General features: G+C 34.8%; 1 protein-coding gene across 9 annotated transcripts in view; it reads left to right on the top strand.

Annotated features, from left to right (window-relative positions):
* NSD (Nuclear receptor binding SET domain protein) overlaps positions 1-12896 on the top strand; it is a 53716-nt gene extending 40820 nt beyond the window's left edge. For 4 of the 9 annotated variants that reach the window (XM_069322018.1, XM_045768296.2, XM_069322017.1 and 1 more), the window contains 10 exons: positions 118-275; positions 1879-2029; positions 3087-3227; positions 4474-4619; positions 4908-5059; positions 6076-6232; positions 7326-7536; positions 9050-9239; positions 10300-10475; positions 11618-12477. In XM_069322018.1, the coding sequence (XP_069178119.1) occupies positions 118-275; positions 1879-2029; positions 3087-3227; positions 4474-4619; positions 4908-5059; positions 6076-6232; positions 7326-7536; positions 9050-9239; positions 10300-10475; positions 11618-12130 (1995 nt within the window). In that variant the 3' untranslated portion in view covers positions 12131-12477. Of the gene's footprint in view, positions 1-117; positions 276-1878; positions 2030-3086; positions 3228-4473; positions 4620-4907; positions 5060-6075; positions 6233-7325; positions 7537-9049; positions 9240-10299; positions 10476-11617 lie in introns of all 9 variants that reach the window. The other 5 variants (XM_069322022.1, XM_069322020.1, XM_045768301.2 and 2 more) reach the window with 2 other exon arrangements.
* The last annotated feature ends 937 nt before the right edge of the window (positions 12897-13833 follow it).

The following is a 13833-nucleotide window of genomic DNA, read 5'->3' as shown; positions in this document are numbered from 1 at the left end:
TCTCTCATCTAACATTCATTAGCTTTACTGTATATATATATTTTAGCACATTTGACTAGCAAAGGTTCTACCATTTCTCCGTTTTAACTTGAAAATATTTTTCCTTATATTTTGCAGGGTGGGTCATTGCTTCTCTGTGATCAGTGTCCTGCAGCTTTTCATGCGGATTGTATGAAAATAACTGCTCCAGAAGGAGGTTATGTCTGTGAAGATTGTGAAAATGGAAAGTTTCCCATCTATGGAGATGTTGTTTGGGTCAAACTTGGATTGTACAGGTTTGTAAATTGGTGTATTAACATAATAATAGGACTGAGTTGATAGTTTTACTATAAAACTAATTTGTATGATGACTGGTATTTGATGTGTTTGTAATAAGCTAACCAAATAATTTATGTATGTACAAGTGGATGTCCATGTTTCATCTGATTGTATTAAATGTGTGGTAAGTGTGTGAATGCCTACGTACATACATATACAGTACTATATTTACATACCTCAGACCTCATGAAACATTTGATTTTGGTTGTTGGCAAAACTTGGTTTCAGGGAAGATTTTGAGAGGGATAGTTTTAATGCAAAAATGTTTGTGCATTTTATTTTACATTTCAATACTTGGCATTTATTTACCTTGAATTTGATTTGCATTGTGTTTCTCCATTCATTTGTTTTGTCTATGATATTTTGAAGGTCATGACAGTCATCCAAGTCTTTTCATTTCTTTATTAATTTTACATCGGCTTGAAAATATTCATGTAACTTGAATCCCCTCATGCTAGATCATTTATATAGACATTGATCATCATTGGCACTAGAACTAAACTTTATGGTACTCTGCTAGTTGCATTTCTTCATTCTAATACAATGCCTCTACATTGGTTTATTTTTGTTAGAAAAGTCTTTTATTCTGTCAGTAGTGTGGCTGTCACATCTTCCCATTGTGTTGAAGCTTCTAGAACAGCTTGTTTTTTGTTTGGGAGGAAAGGGGGTAGATATGAGTGTTTGTGTCTGAGAGTGCATGTGTTATTAATTAGTAAACATTGTAGTTGCAACATTAGACCTGTGTTGTGGTGTCCTTTCTTCCATATAATCTTTGTCATTGTTTTGAAGCTGCTGGTGGTTTTGGTGTCTTCCACATACCCATTTACATTATTTCACCCAGCTTCAACCCTGCAGAAGAGTACTTTTATAAAACAAGTTTATACTTTTATTTTCTTACCTTAAGAGTTCATGTTCTTGTTCTTGAATTTGCAGGTTTAGAGTAATTTTTCAACTTCTTTCTCAAGTGACTAAGTACATAAGAAAATTAGCGAATATTCACATTATAATCATTAATATAACTGTTTCGGTCGTATTTGTTAACACTAAGCTAGAGCACTGGGAGAACATATTCTATTGATTGCCATTGGAACAGGTTTAAAATGGGAAAATTGCAGAAGCATATTGTCTTTAATATTTGGTTGCTTATTCAAGTGAAAATGCTTTATTTTTTTTTTTATTTTTTTTTTTTTTTGAGATATATACAAGAGTTGTTACATTCTTGTACAGCCACTAGTACGCGTAGCGTTTCGGGCAAGTCCTTAATCCTATGGTCCCTGGAATACGATCCCCTGCCGCGAAGAATCGTTTTTTCATCCAAGTACACATTTTACTGTTGCGTTAAACAGAGGCTACAGTTAAGGAATTGCGCCCAGTAAATCCTCCCCGGCCAGGATACGAACCCATGACATAGCGCTCGCGGAACGCCAGGCGAGTGTCTTACCACTACGCCACGGAGACTTTTATATTAAAGCTGTGTGTGTTAGTCTGCACTTTTATCGATTACTTTGTATTCCTATGTAAATTACATACTTAATATATACAAATTGTGTTATTGGACAGATGGTGGCCTGGTCAAGTCTTGCATCCCCGATACATCCCAGACAACATAGAGAACTTGCAGCATCAACAAGGCATGTTCTGTGTTCACTTCTTTGGTTCCAATGACTATTATTGGGTTACCAGAGGACGAGCTTTTCTTTACCAGGAAGGGGTGAGTTGCATTTTTCTGACATTTAATAATTTTATCTCTAATTCTTTTAAGAATGATAGCATACAGAATGCACCCGATTTTCCATGGTGTAATTTAACATGTTATTTCTATTTCAGATTCAGATTTAAAGTTTTTGGTTTAAAGAACTCAACTCTTAGCGAGTTGTATGTACTGTACTACGAAAGTCTTTTTCTGAGCTGGGTCACTCAGTTGTGTTCTTTACAATGTCCTCCTCTTCCTAGGACACGTTTGGTCACAGTCGGGTACTGTACTGTCAAAATTTACTACTTCTCATGACAGATCTTCTTAAAAGTCCTTGCCAGATGACAGGGGGGGGGGGGAGGACCTACAAGACAATTTTATTCAGTCCAAAGATTGCCAGGCATTGCTCGGTGACTGTTAGTTGGTTCACCCGATTGTTACCTGAGGCCATCACCAGGTACCAACACCCTTTGTCAAGATTTTTGCAGTGAGTTCTTATCCCAACATTTAGTCTTGCCTTTCCCTAGCTGTATTCTCTTATGTTACAAATTAGAATTCATAACTCTTGTTCATCCTTGACACTTGTTTCATACAAAGTTGGAGAACTCTGCCAATGGTGGCAGCAGTTTTTAATGCATTTCGTTTGCTTGTCGTAATTCTTCTCTTTGTATTTCCTTTTTGTTTTCTGAAGTTAAATCTTAGTGGTGTAGATCAAGAGAGTCTGTTTCTAGCATACCTGGTCACTGGCTGATAAGGACACGTTGCTCCTCTTTGTGGCCTCTGGAGTGGTGATTGTGGAAGTGGAAGCAGCAGCACTGTTGAGTGGGTGCTGAGTTGTCCTGTTCTTTCCTAATTGTACAATACTTACCAAGTTTTGCTTTCCTCCTTTATTTTTTATAAATACAACTTCGTTTTTTATTATTAAAACTAATGTCATCGTCCCTCTACTTCCTTCCCTTCTCTACTGTGTCCCTAATCCTTTATTCCTGTATCTGTGTTAATGTATCCCATTTATTCTGTTTTTAAGAATTTCTATTCTAAAATTCTAGTGTTAACTTTCATTCTATATCAATAGGATAAAGGATCCAGAGCACAGTCAAGTAAAACTTTAGAGATGCAGTTTCGACGTGCATTGGAAGAGGCAGGAGAGGCATACAGAGCTCAAAAAGCCAAGAAAGCTCAACTGGAGCTGCGGTGGTCTGAAAAGGGAAATTTGGTATGTTTTGGTTAAAAGAATTGTTCAGTTTGGTAATTTTGGCTTAGCAAGTTTTTTTGTTTTCTTTTCATCTAAAATAAGTATTCATGTAGTAAATCTGACATTTGTTATGGAAATGTGAAAAGACGAGAAGAAATCAAGTTACATCATCTCAAGCGGAAGAATAAGTTTTTAAATTCAGAAGTAACACACGTATTTTATTGAAGCTTTCTTAAAAGTTGTGGCATACATGCTTATTTTACGGAAGTATATAAAGTTCTGTACACATGTTGCCTAGAAATGTAATACAGTACTGGATAGTTTTGGTTTTCATTGCTGAAGCAATAGTCTGTGAATCTGAGTTATTTAGAACTTATCATTATTCCTGCTTGCTGTTCATGCATGCATTGCTGTAGTTTGATAATTCCTTTGTTTATTTGCTTGTAACTTTCAATACTTTGTATTATCTTGTTTATTCAAATTTTGTGAAAGTGAATAAGTACCTGTGAATACTTCTAGTCTTTTTATCCAATAATACTCTTGGACGTAATTCATATAACATAGTAAGTACTATGAATTTCTTTACTCTTTGGACGGATGGTTAATTTTTTTACATTTGGAATGTTTATATCATAGAACTAACCATATACTGTATTAAGCTATGTGTATTTTTGTAATTCCATTGGTACTGTAGTTTTAATATTAATAAGCTCTAACATACTTACATTTGATAAAAGTTATGGGGTGTGTGTGTGTTGAGTATATCGGACAAATTTAGGCTTTTACCTAATGATCCACACTTTAGTGCTCCAGACTGGTGCTGCATGCATGCCCAGCTAGAAATGGTTCAGAGATGTGTAAAATTATATACACCTTTGTGTCAAATTGTTTGGGTGGGAGGAGGAGGATGAACACATACTAATGAAACTTAATCTGTCGGTGTCCATGAACACTGATCATGGACATCAGTGTTCATGAACATGACTTTTGAACACTGTCTTAGATTTATTAGCTTTGTGTGTTTCTAATGCAAACCATTCTGAACACCACTTCATCCAAGTTTATTTTGCTTTGTCTTTTGTCATTATAGCATCCGCTTTCACCACCACGAGCCTCTTATTTTAGCAGCCTCTTCTCATTATGCCAGCTTCTCACCTATGTCTTCTCATTATATTAGCCTGTTTAATAAAGATCAATTATTTAACCACTTACAAGCATTATTCATAAAATCATGCTATACAGTATATGTATTTTTTCCCCCCTACAGAAGCCACCACCATATGTAAGGATTGATTCTAATCGTCCTGTTGGGAATGTACGCCTGAGCAAGATAGACCTAGCAGCTGTTAATAGATGTGATTGTGATCCAAACTCTGAAAATCCTTGTGGTTCTGACGAGAAGTGTTTAAACAGGTTTGTTTCCATATTCCTAGGAGGTGCCTTTTGTATTTTAACTCGTGCATGCAAATGTCTTTCGTTGTCTCTCACATAAAGGTTTATATATATGATGGAAAAGCAGGCTTGTGTAACTGGAAAGATACTTAGACAAGGCTTAGGACTACTTGACACAGGAGTCAGTCATATCTAGAGTGTCTTGAGAGAATTAGAAAGGTCATATCCTTGACTTTAGAGATTTTTTATATATGTTAATGACTTGCATGTTTTATGTACATGTACAGAACAGCATTTATTGTTTTACAGAATGCTCATGTTTGAGTGCATGCGTGAGGTTTGTGGTGCTGGTGACAGGTGTGGGAACCAGAGGTTTCAAAAAAGGCAGTATCCTATGGTGTGCTCTTTTAGAACTGAAACAAGGGGATGGGGTCTCAAAACAACTCAGGATATCAAAAAAGGTAAATATGATTGTCATTCATTACACATTACTATGTTGCAAGATTACTTTACCCTTTGACCGCACAATACTTATATGATTTGACATAAAATATTTTAACGTAAGCTTTTAAAACTTGCTCAGACACTTTTTTTCATAATCAACTAGGCAAATGCTTCAACTTTGGGTAAATGATCACAGTGTAACATGAAAAACAAGAGAATCAAAATTAATTTTAAAATTGAATATTGAAAACTTCAGATTTTAAATTCAGACTAAAAAATATGAACTATCACCAATTGTTCATTTAATGTTGTTATTCTCTCAGAATAGGATATGATCTTCATTTTCAACAAATTAGAATATAAGTTTTCAGTATAGTTTACTGTAAAAAAAATCGTCAATAAGGCATTTGAAATATGCGGCAATTTAGACCCAAAAAAATTGTAACTCCAAATGTATAAAGTTTAGGAAAAATTCATTCTGAAGGTATTGTAGAACAGACAGCTGAGCACATAATATATCAAATGAGTGAGAATTGGTCAAAAACTGGAATTTTAGAAGCTACTCAAAGTTGACACTAGTTTCAGAGATAATTGAAGTTGAAGGTATCAACAATGAATAAAGGTAGTTTTAATTCGTTAATTTAATTGTATGCTTTAATAAACAATGTTTGGCATTTGTACTCAAATATGTGAAAGTTGTAGGTCAATGTGTGTTGAAATGAATTGAAAAACACTCATGGTAAATATAAATGGTTTATTTTACTACATGATAGGAATAATAGCATCAGGTGGATGTGAAACCCCAGAAGGAATATGCTGGCATCAGCAAATCCTCCCAGCATATCACCGAGAAGGTAGCAACATAAATATAGCAAGCAAAGCTACAAATGACCCCACTGAAGTCTCCTATCATATTACAGGTTTCCTCAGTATATCTCTTGACAAAGCATTAATATATAGTACAGTATAGACCTAACTCTTGATACAAACTATTTTTCCACCTCACTTGTTACCTCATGTGTAATTGTTACAGGAGAGTTTGTGATAGAATATGTTGGAGAGCTGATAGATGACGAAGAGTTCCGACGTCGTATTGAGGAGATGCATGAAATAAAAGAGGAAAATTATTACTTTCTCACAATTGACAAGGATATTATGATAGATGCTGGACCAAAGGGTAACCTAGCCAGGTATGTGATTTTTTGTAGCTTGTTTACTGCCTTCCATTTTATCCACTCACTATACTCTCATGGTCTCCCTTGACTTTCCTCACCATGACTCCATGCATAGTCATCATCTTTTGTTTTACCTATCAGTTGGAAATTATGCATTTATTTCTTAGTACTCATTATGGTGTTCTTAGATAAAAATATGGTGGATAAAAAATCACCTATCTTGTTTCATATCCAAATCTCTAAAATGTTATATCTATTAATAAACTACAACCCAGTGTTGGTGCCAGAGTTGGACTAGCACATGTTAAAACAGCAAAAGTGAACCTTTTTTTATATAAGCTTAAACATAAATGTGTTCAATGGTGTATCAGTGGAAGGCTCTTCGTGTACATAAAACTCTTACCTTTGTTTCACTATGAAAACTGCTACAGTATTTAAATGTTGACTTTATTTTTCTTCCCTTTCTAATACTTTTAACTCTTCAGATATTCTTCCTTCACCATTCATCAACACACATTAAACTGGATAAATCCCATGGTTCCCCGTTAACCAAAAATAAACAAGTACTAAATGTCTGTTACAAACAATTCTGAAAATGCAAGTCATAATCTGATCTACCTGTTGACCAATAAATTTTCAGAGATGGCAGGTCATTTAGCCTTTTGCCGTTTCTAGACATCCATGTGCCAATGCTAGTGTTGAACATATTTTTATCTTAAATTTTGCCATTTCATTGTTCAGTAGCATTCAATGTTGAACTTATTTTATAACACAACCTTTCCCTTGGAATCTCTCTCTTTTTTTTTTTATAGGCTCTATCTTTCTTGAGTGCTTGTACCCTCATAAAGAGCAAACGGCCCATAAAATTTCCAGCGTTCACAGATTTGACATTGCTGATAAATGTTAGGCATGGACTGTATATAGCAGTTTATAGTGCATATAGGTCAGTTTTATGTACAGTTCTGTTTTGTTATAATCAGTTTTCATTTCATTGTACAAGTTTAGATCCAAGGTAGCTATTTTTAACTTGTTAATCATAGATCTACTTTTGCAGTTACTGAAGGTTTTCAGGCTTCCAACCTTGCTCTAAGATGCCTATATTTCTCAGGTTCATGAACCATTCCTGCCAACCCAACTGTGAAACTCAGAAGTGGACAGTAGGTGGGGATACCCGAGTAGGCCTCTTTGCCATTGAGGATATTCCTGCCGGTTTTGAGCTCACCTTCAATTATAATTTGCAATGTGTTGGAACAGAAAAGAAACGATGCTGCTGTGGTGCTCCAAACTGTAGTAGCTTCATTGGTGTTAAAGTACAAAAGGTATGAATTTTCAAGAATTTTACCTGTTCCTTAATGTATTAAAATTTTAAGTATACTAGTGTAAAGTTTTGTCTTTTCTATTAAGTTCTTTTTCATGTGTTCACTACATTGGTTCTAAGAGACAATGCACCATTATGCTATTTAACATGACAATAAAAAAAATTTGGGTATATTAAATAATTATATATCAAATTTGTTGGTAAAGGGAGACTGCCGTGTATGTGGCCTCACCATCTTCACACGTATTTCAAACTGTTACCAAGTACATAATTTTGGGGTCCTTTCTGCAATATATCCGTACTTTAATTGTAGCAACATTATGGTGTATGAGAGCATATCACTGAGATCTAGTTGGTTATTATAATAAATACCCATATACTTTGATAACCAAAGGATTTGGTAGGGAGGTGAATGTAGGATGAGGATGGAGATTGGGCAGTTTGTGAAGTTTAGTGGACTGTCCTCTTTGGATTTGAAGTAGTTGTGTTTCTATTATGTAAGTGATGTGTGGAGTTTCTGGGTTAGCCCATCAACATAGTTGGCTGCTGAGGGGTGTTCGTGTTGGACTGCTGCCATTGTTCTGATTTGTTGGGCCGGACCCTTTGGCTTGTTCAAGGTGGTTTTTCCCAAATGCCAAGCTTTGCACTGCTTGCTTGCCTCATGAAATGTGTGTATTTTTTCTTTGTAATTATTTTTACTAGTCTTTATTTTGTTACGATTTCTGGGTCGTCTCGGAGGTCATTCAGGATATGGGGGGGGGGGTCTTAGGAAGTTAGGGTTATGAATATATCCAATGACTTTGTTGAAGGACTTTTCTTCTGGTTTATATGCAGGAGTTCTTGGCTTTCAAAACCACTTGTATTAATAATTTTGAGGGTTTCTTCAGGGTCAAGGATGATGAGGCATTTAATTTTGTACAGTTACCTCCTTGAGAGGTTGCAGAGTCAAGTGCTTATCAATCTTGGCTTGTGTGCAGGAGAATAGGTTGGTGGAGGAGTTGTGTGTCATCCATGGTGGTCAACTAGTAACTGATGTCCTGTTGGCATCTTGTATTCATTTGATTCATTTTCAAGATGGTAACCGACTGCTAGAGCCATGTGCTGGACACCCAGTAGACGATCATGGGAGTCGTAAATTTTAATCGGTGCTTCTCATCTTCTATAAGCACACAGACAGGCGTCTATTGTTTGAGGTGACAGCAGCAATTTAAGGGTTTAAAAGTAGTTTTGAAGTGCCTATAAAAATCGGAGTCCATCTTCACAGCATTAAATTTTTGAGGATTTGATTAAAAAAATTTTTTAATTTTGTTGCCTGACTGGTAATCTTGTTTCACTCCCGTTGATTGGAAACGGAGTGAGATGTAAACCATATAAAAATATATAATTTGTTATTTTCTTTCAGATAGCTATATCTTATTTTTGTTTTTTCCATCTTAATCATATATTTCTATTCTTTTCTGTAAAAAGAAAAGCTAATTGTAAACTAATTTTAATGTTCTTCCATTGTATGACAGACTGAAGTGTCCGGTCCTAAAAGAGAAAAAATAAGCAAGCAGAAACGAAAACGGCGGCGACGGGAGATCAAAGTATCTGAAGATGAATGTTTTAGATGTGGTGGCCCAGGTGATCTTATTCTTTGTGACATTTTTTCCTGTCCCAAAGGTTATCACCTTGAATGTTTAGGGCTTGATAAATTACCAAGAGGTAAGGCAAAAGATTGAAATTTGTTTTATGATAGCAGAGAGTTTTATTTCATTGAGTTATACTTTATTTTATGATAATAAACCACCTTCGGTTTGAATTGCAGGGAGGATAGAAAACTTACATGAACAAAATTTTAATATTGATTTTATTTCGTTCCCCAAATGAACATTGTATAACATGTGGACATTATATTCATGTTCAAAATTGTTCTTGAGAGAAGAGTACAGTTCAACAGGAGAGGGATTATGCAAGGCTAGCAGAGAGGGAGGTCGAGGCATCCCCTTTACACGCCAACAATGTTAAACTCTACTTTTCTCAATTTTACATATTCTAATTTCAGTAATTCTATTTCATGTCACATTATATTTTGTGGGGTAATTTTAAAAATATTTTAGCTGTTAAGAGAAACTTATAATGGTTATATATTAATACATAGTACAATTTAGTTTTTTTTTTATTATAAGGAGACTGATTATGCCATTGGCTATTGAATAAAGCGATCAATGCTGTCACTACGTGATGTGAATTTACTGTTATTTATGGTTTATGGCATAATAGAACTGGTTGTATTGATGGTTGTTAGTTTGTTCTTGCCCTCAATAGCTTATGGGTGCATTAGTTCGGGTACTACAGACATACCCACAAAACTGCTGGGCTTCTGGACTTGTGCAGGTCACAAGGATCACCAGGATTAAAATTTGGGGTGCTCAGAGGAATGTGGAATATCATAGATCAACCTTAAATTAAGACTTAAGTAAATCAGCCTATAAAGCACAAGTTAAGGGGGGGGGGGGAACTGATCTTGATTAAAGAGAAAAACGGAAACAAACAGTAGTAGTTTGCCCAGTGTCATCAAACCATGCACTTAGTATCTAATTTAACACCAGCTGGCAGCTCAGGTCACTCAAGGTCTCTCCTGTGGTAATACTGTATTTATTCATATCATATGTTCTAATGTACTAGACAAAACTCATAGCCTTAATCAACAGTTATACACTATAAAATTAATGAAACTTTATCTACAATTCAAATGCAAGTTTTTATGGTTTTATCTCTACAGGTAAATGGATATGCCCATGGCATCACTGTGATGAATGTGGACAACGGAGCACACGCCTTAATCGCTGCGACTTCTGCCCGAACTCATTTTGTCGTGTACATCTTGAGAGCAACCTCCAACACATACCTGGCATCGGCAGCGTGTGCCACGATCATAATTCACAAGATCTAGAAACGGTGATTTGAAAAGCAGCCGACTTGTTACTGTGTGAACATAATTTAGTTATGTTTGCACGAGTGTCAAGTTAATTTTATTGTTTTGTAATCTACTTAAAATTGTTATGTATTACTAGCTTTTCAATCATGACGTACTTTAATAATGATACAGTATTTGGTTTTATTAAATAATCATGGAGTTTCTTTACTTTCCAATGAGGCAGCCCATATTTTAATAAATATTTTACTTATCTCCAGATTACCATTCATTACATTGCATTGAAGAGTTTAGTTTTGCTCTTGATCTGTTTCCTTGTTCACTTTCAGAAATCGTGAAACATGAGGAAGTGTCCACATTTAGGACTTGCCTCACATTCCAAATGCTTTCAAAATTTGACCCTTCTCAGTGAATCTGAATCACTTGTCTAGAATTTAACATTTAAAGATTTGAATGGTGAAATATTGGCTTCATAAATGTGTGACTGATATAAATAGGGCTTGGCATTGCCTCCTTGAAATATGGTGTAGTTTCACGGAAGTTTTCCCTGTGTGCATTTCAATGCAGGTGTTACTCTATATAATTCTGTAATTTAATTTTCATTCAGTCAACATAAATATTCTCTGATTAGTGGACATGTTTTTATATACTGTATAATTATTTAGTGTATTCCATCCTACTGTTGTAATTATATCTTTAATAAAAACCCACACTTATGTATTTGTGAAATTTCTGTAAAGATTTAAAGATGTAAGTCTCATCCTATCCACATACTCAGACCTTGACAAAGCACTCAGGAGTGTGTGAAAGACTTGGTGTAAATCTTTACATAAATTTCAGAAATAAATTAGTGTGGGTTTTTATTCTTTGTGATGTCTGTGAGAAGACATTACCATTGCTTATAACTTGAAAAATAATTTATTATCTTCAGGTCATAATTTAATTTGGATAGCTTCACATTCAGTAACCTCGATATACTGCCAGATAACATCCAGTCAGGTTAATCAAATTGTGTTAATGAAATATAAATTCTTTAGGTTTATTATAATAGTTGACCTTCCATTTTATTCATTAATTTCAACCAACTGAATTTAAGTGTATTAGGTGATTTCAAATAACAAAAATTCCTTCATAGATAAGAAACTTAGACCTTTTCTATTTTCAGCTCAGAGGTCGGATGGAAATAACAGCAGTGACTGAAAAAGTTACATGCATGCCAAAGAAGTTGGAAATTGAAGATCCGGCAGTTGTCATGACTGAAGGAAGTTCTCAATGTACAATGAATACTGATTCATGTAATGTAGTGAAGTGCTCTCATAATGGCAGTGTTCATGTCCCCTCCAATGATATTTATGTAGATGCATTGGAATACAATGCCAGCACTAAGCCACAGGATGAAACTGACCTACATTCCCCTCAGGGAAAAATAACTGTTCTTCCTTTAAGAATGAAGACGGGTTCTGGAAGACCTTCGAGGCTCTCCAGTGTCGGAGATGGACATGAGAATAGCTCTGCTGTTATTAATGTTGCTGGGGATGGAGAGGCAGGTAAAACACCAATGAAACAAAAGCTGAGAGAGAGAAGAGTACCGATAAGAGGATTATTAGTCCAAAGAAACGGTATGTTGCGTAGAGTACACAAGTCGGAGGATAATTCTAAACAGGTGAACGAATCATGATTGTTGGTACTGTTAAAATTTACACAAAAGTTAATTTTCAAGTTAATTATTGATTATAGGTGATCAAAAGTGTAAACAAGATTGGTGTTATGTATTAGAATAAATTTTTCCAACTTACCAAACCAAATATATTTATTTTTATTTTTTTGTCTCTACAGTGAAGAAACTGCAGCACAAGTTGTTAGGTTCAGTGGTAGGGTTTTAGTTGCTTAGAAGCTAGTCGAACATCTGTTGTTTACAGGTGAACACAAAACTTAATGATGGTATTTATTTTGTTAACATATTGCCAGTTATCATTTTAATCATCATTTTATTTTAGCTATAAATATCAGTTATTATTCCTCTGTCATCTATCTTTTATTTTCCTTCAGTGATTTTTGATACTTTTCTCTCGACATGACAGCTTATGTAATTTATGAAACATTAGTTTAATATAAAGCCTCATTATTCTTATATTTGACTGTTTATGCCTCTTGATTATATATAATTTAAACAAAACTAGTATCTTTGATTTAACTAAAAATAAATTAGTTATTCAGAGATTATTGTAAGATAAACTATTTTGTCCCTTTTAATATAATGTAAAAGATTTTATAAATAGAATTAGGTGTTTGTGGGGGTTGACATGTATTACATACAAATCTTAATGTATTAGAGACTGTTATTACTTTTTTCTATTTTACAATGCACATTTTCTCAAGTACTTTCATATTGACTGTCAAGAGTTCATAAAATGTCTTCAATGGACAATAAACTCCCTTTATTAGGTTCGTTTTTTGTGAGCTTTGTCCTTAAATTTAAATCTTTGATGTATTTATAAAGGCCTGTTAATGTATATAGCCAGAATTATTTATATTTAAAGATTTATTTCTGTATGATTATTTTGGGAGGGGGGGGGGTGAGAGTGGAGGTGTTTGAAGTAATTTCTCATATTGGCTGATCTCTATCTGACGATCATGTATCTGTTGTGAATGCTTGTTTCTCTAATAATAAGCACTGTGCTCATTTGCCAACCATCTTTCATCCTGGAAAATGTGCTATTGAAGATTTATTTGTGCTAGCCAACCTACAGTTCACTGTCATTTTGAAAGTATACATCTGTAGAACCAGATTTTGAAATCTACACAATTTCCCACGTTGTACACAATGCACAGTCAGATGTTATGAATATCAAGCTGCATATTGTTAAATGTGGTGTATACTCATGACCATCCTCCTTCAGCTATAAGTGGTGGGAAATGGCTCTGGCTGCCTGTACATTGACCACTTGTGCTAAACTGATGGGCACTTATTGTGAGCAACAACCTTCTCCTTATTGTCTAAGCTACATTGTTTCACTTAGTCATGAACTTCCTTGCAGAATGTCTTGGTATGCAGGATAATTGCAAATCTTGCTTAGCAAATGTTACTTGTCTTTCAACAGAATCCTTGGTGAATCAAATGTCTTTGACAGTATTTGTGTGTTTTAATCTGATATTGCCATATTGAGAATTTTTAGGCCCTTTTGTCGATGCAGCAAAAGTACTAGTTTCCAGGTATTGGTACTTTCTTCGATAATTACTTCAATAAATGTCTAAAGAAAAAGAAGTTACGACATTGTTACTGGCACTATATTGCCTTTAGTACTTGACAAAAGTTCACTGACCTCAGTTGTATTAAGATAGCTTTAATCAAAACCAGTTTTCCAACTTCACAAGTTGTAT

This window comes from Procambarus clarkii, chromosome 10, assembly GCF_040958095.1.
Source record: "Procambarus clarkii isolate CNS0578487 chromosome 10, FALCON_Pclarkii_2.0, whole genome shotgun sequence".
NCBI lineage: Eukaryota > Metazoa > Arthropoda > Malacostraca > Decapoda > Cambaridae > Procambarus > Procambarus clarkii.
The sequence above is the reverse complement of the archived record's forward strand: the minus strand, read 5'-3'. Positions and strand labels throughout refer to the sequence as shown.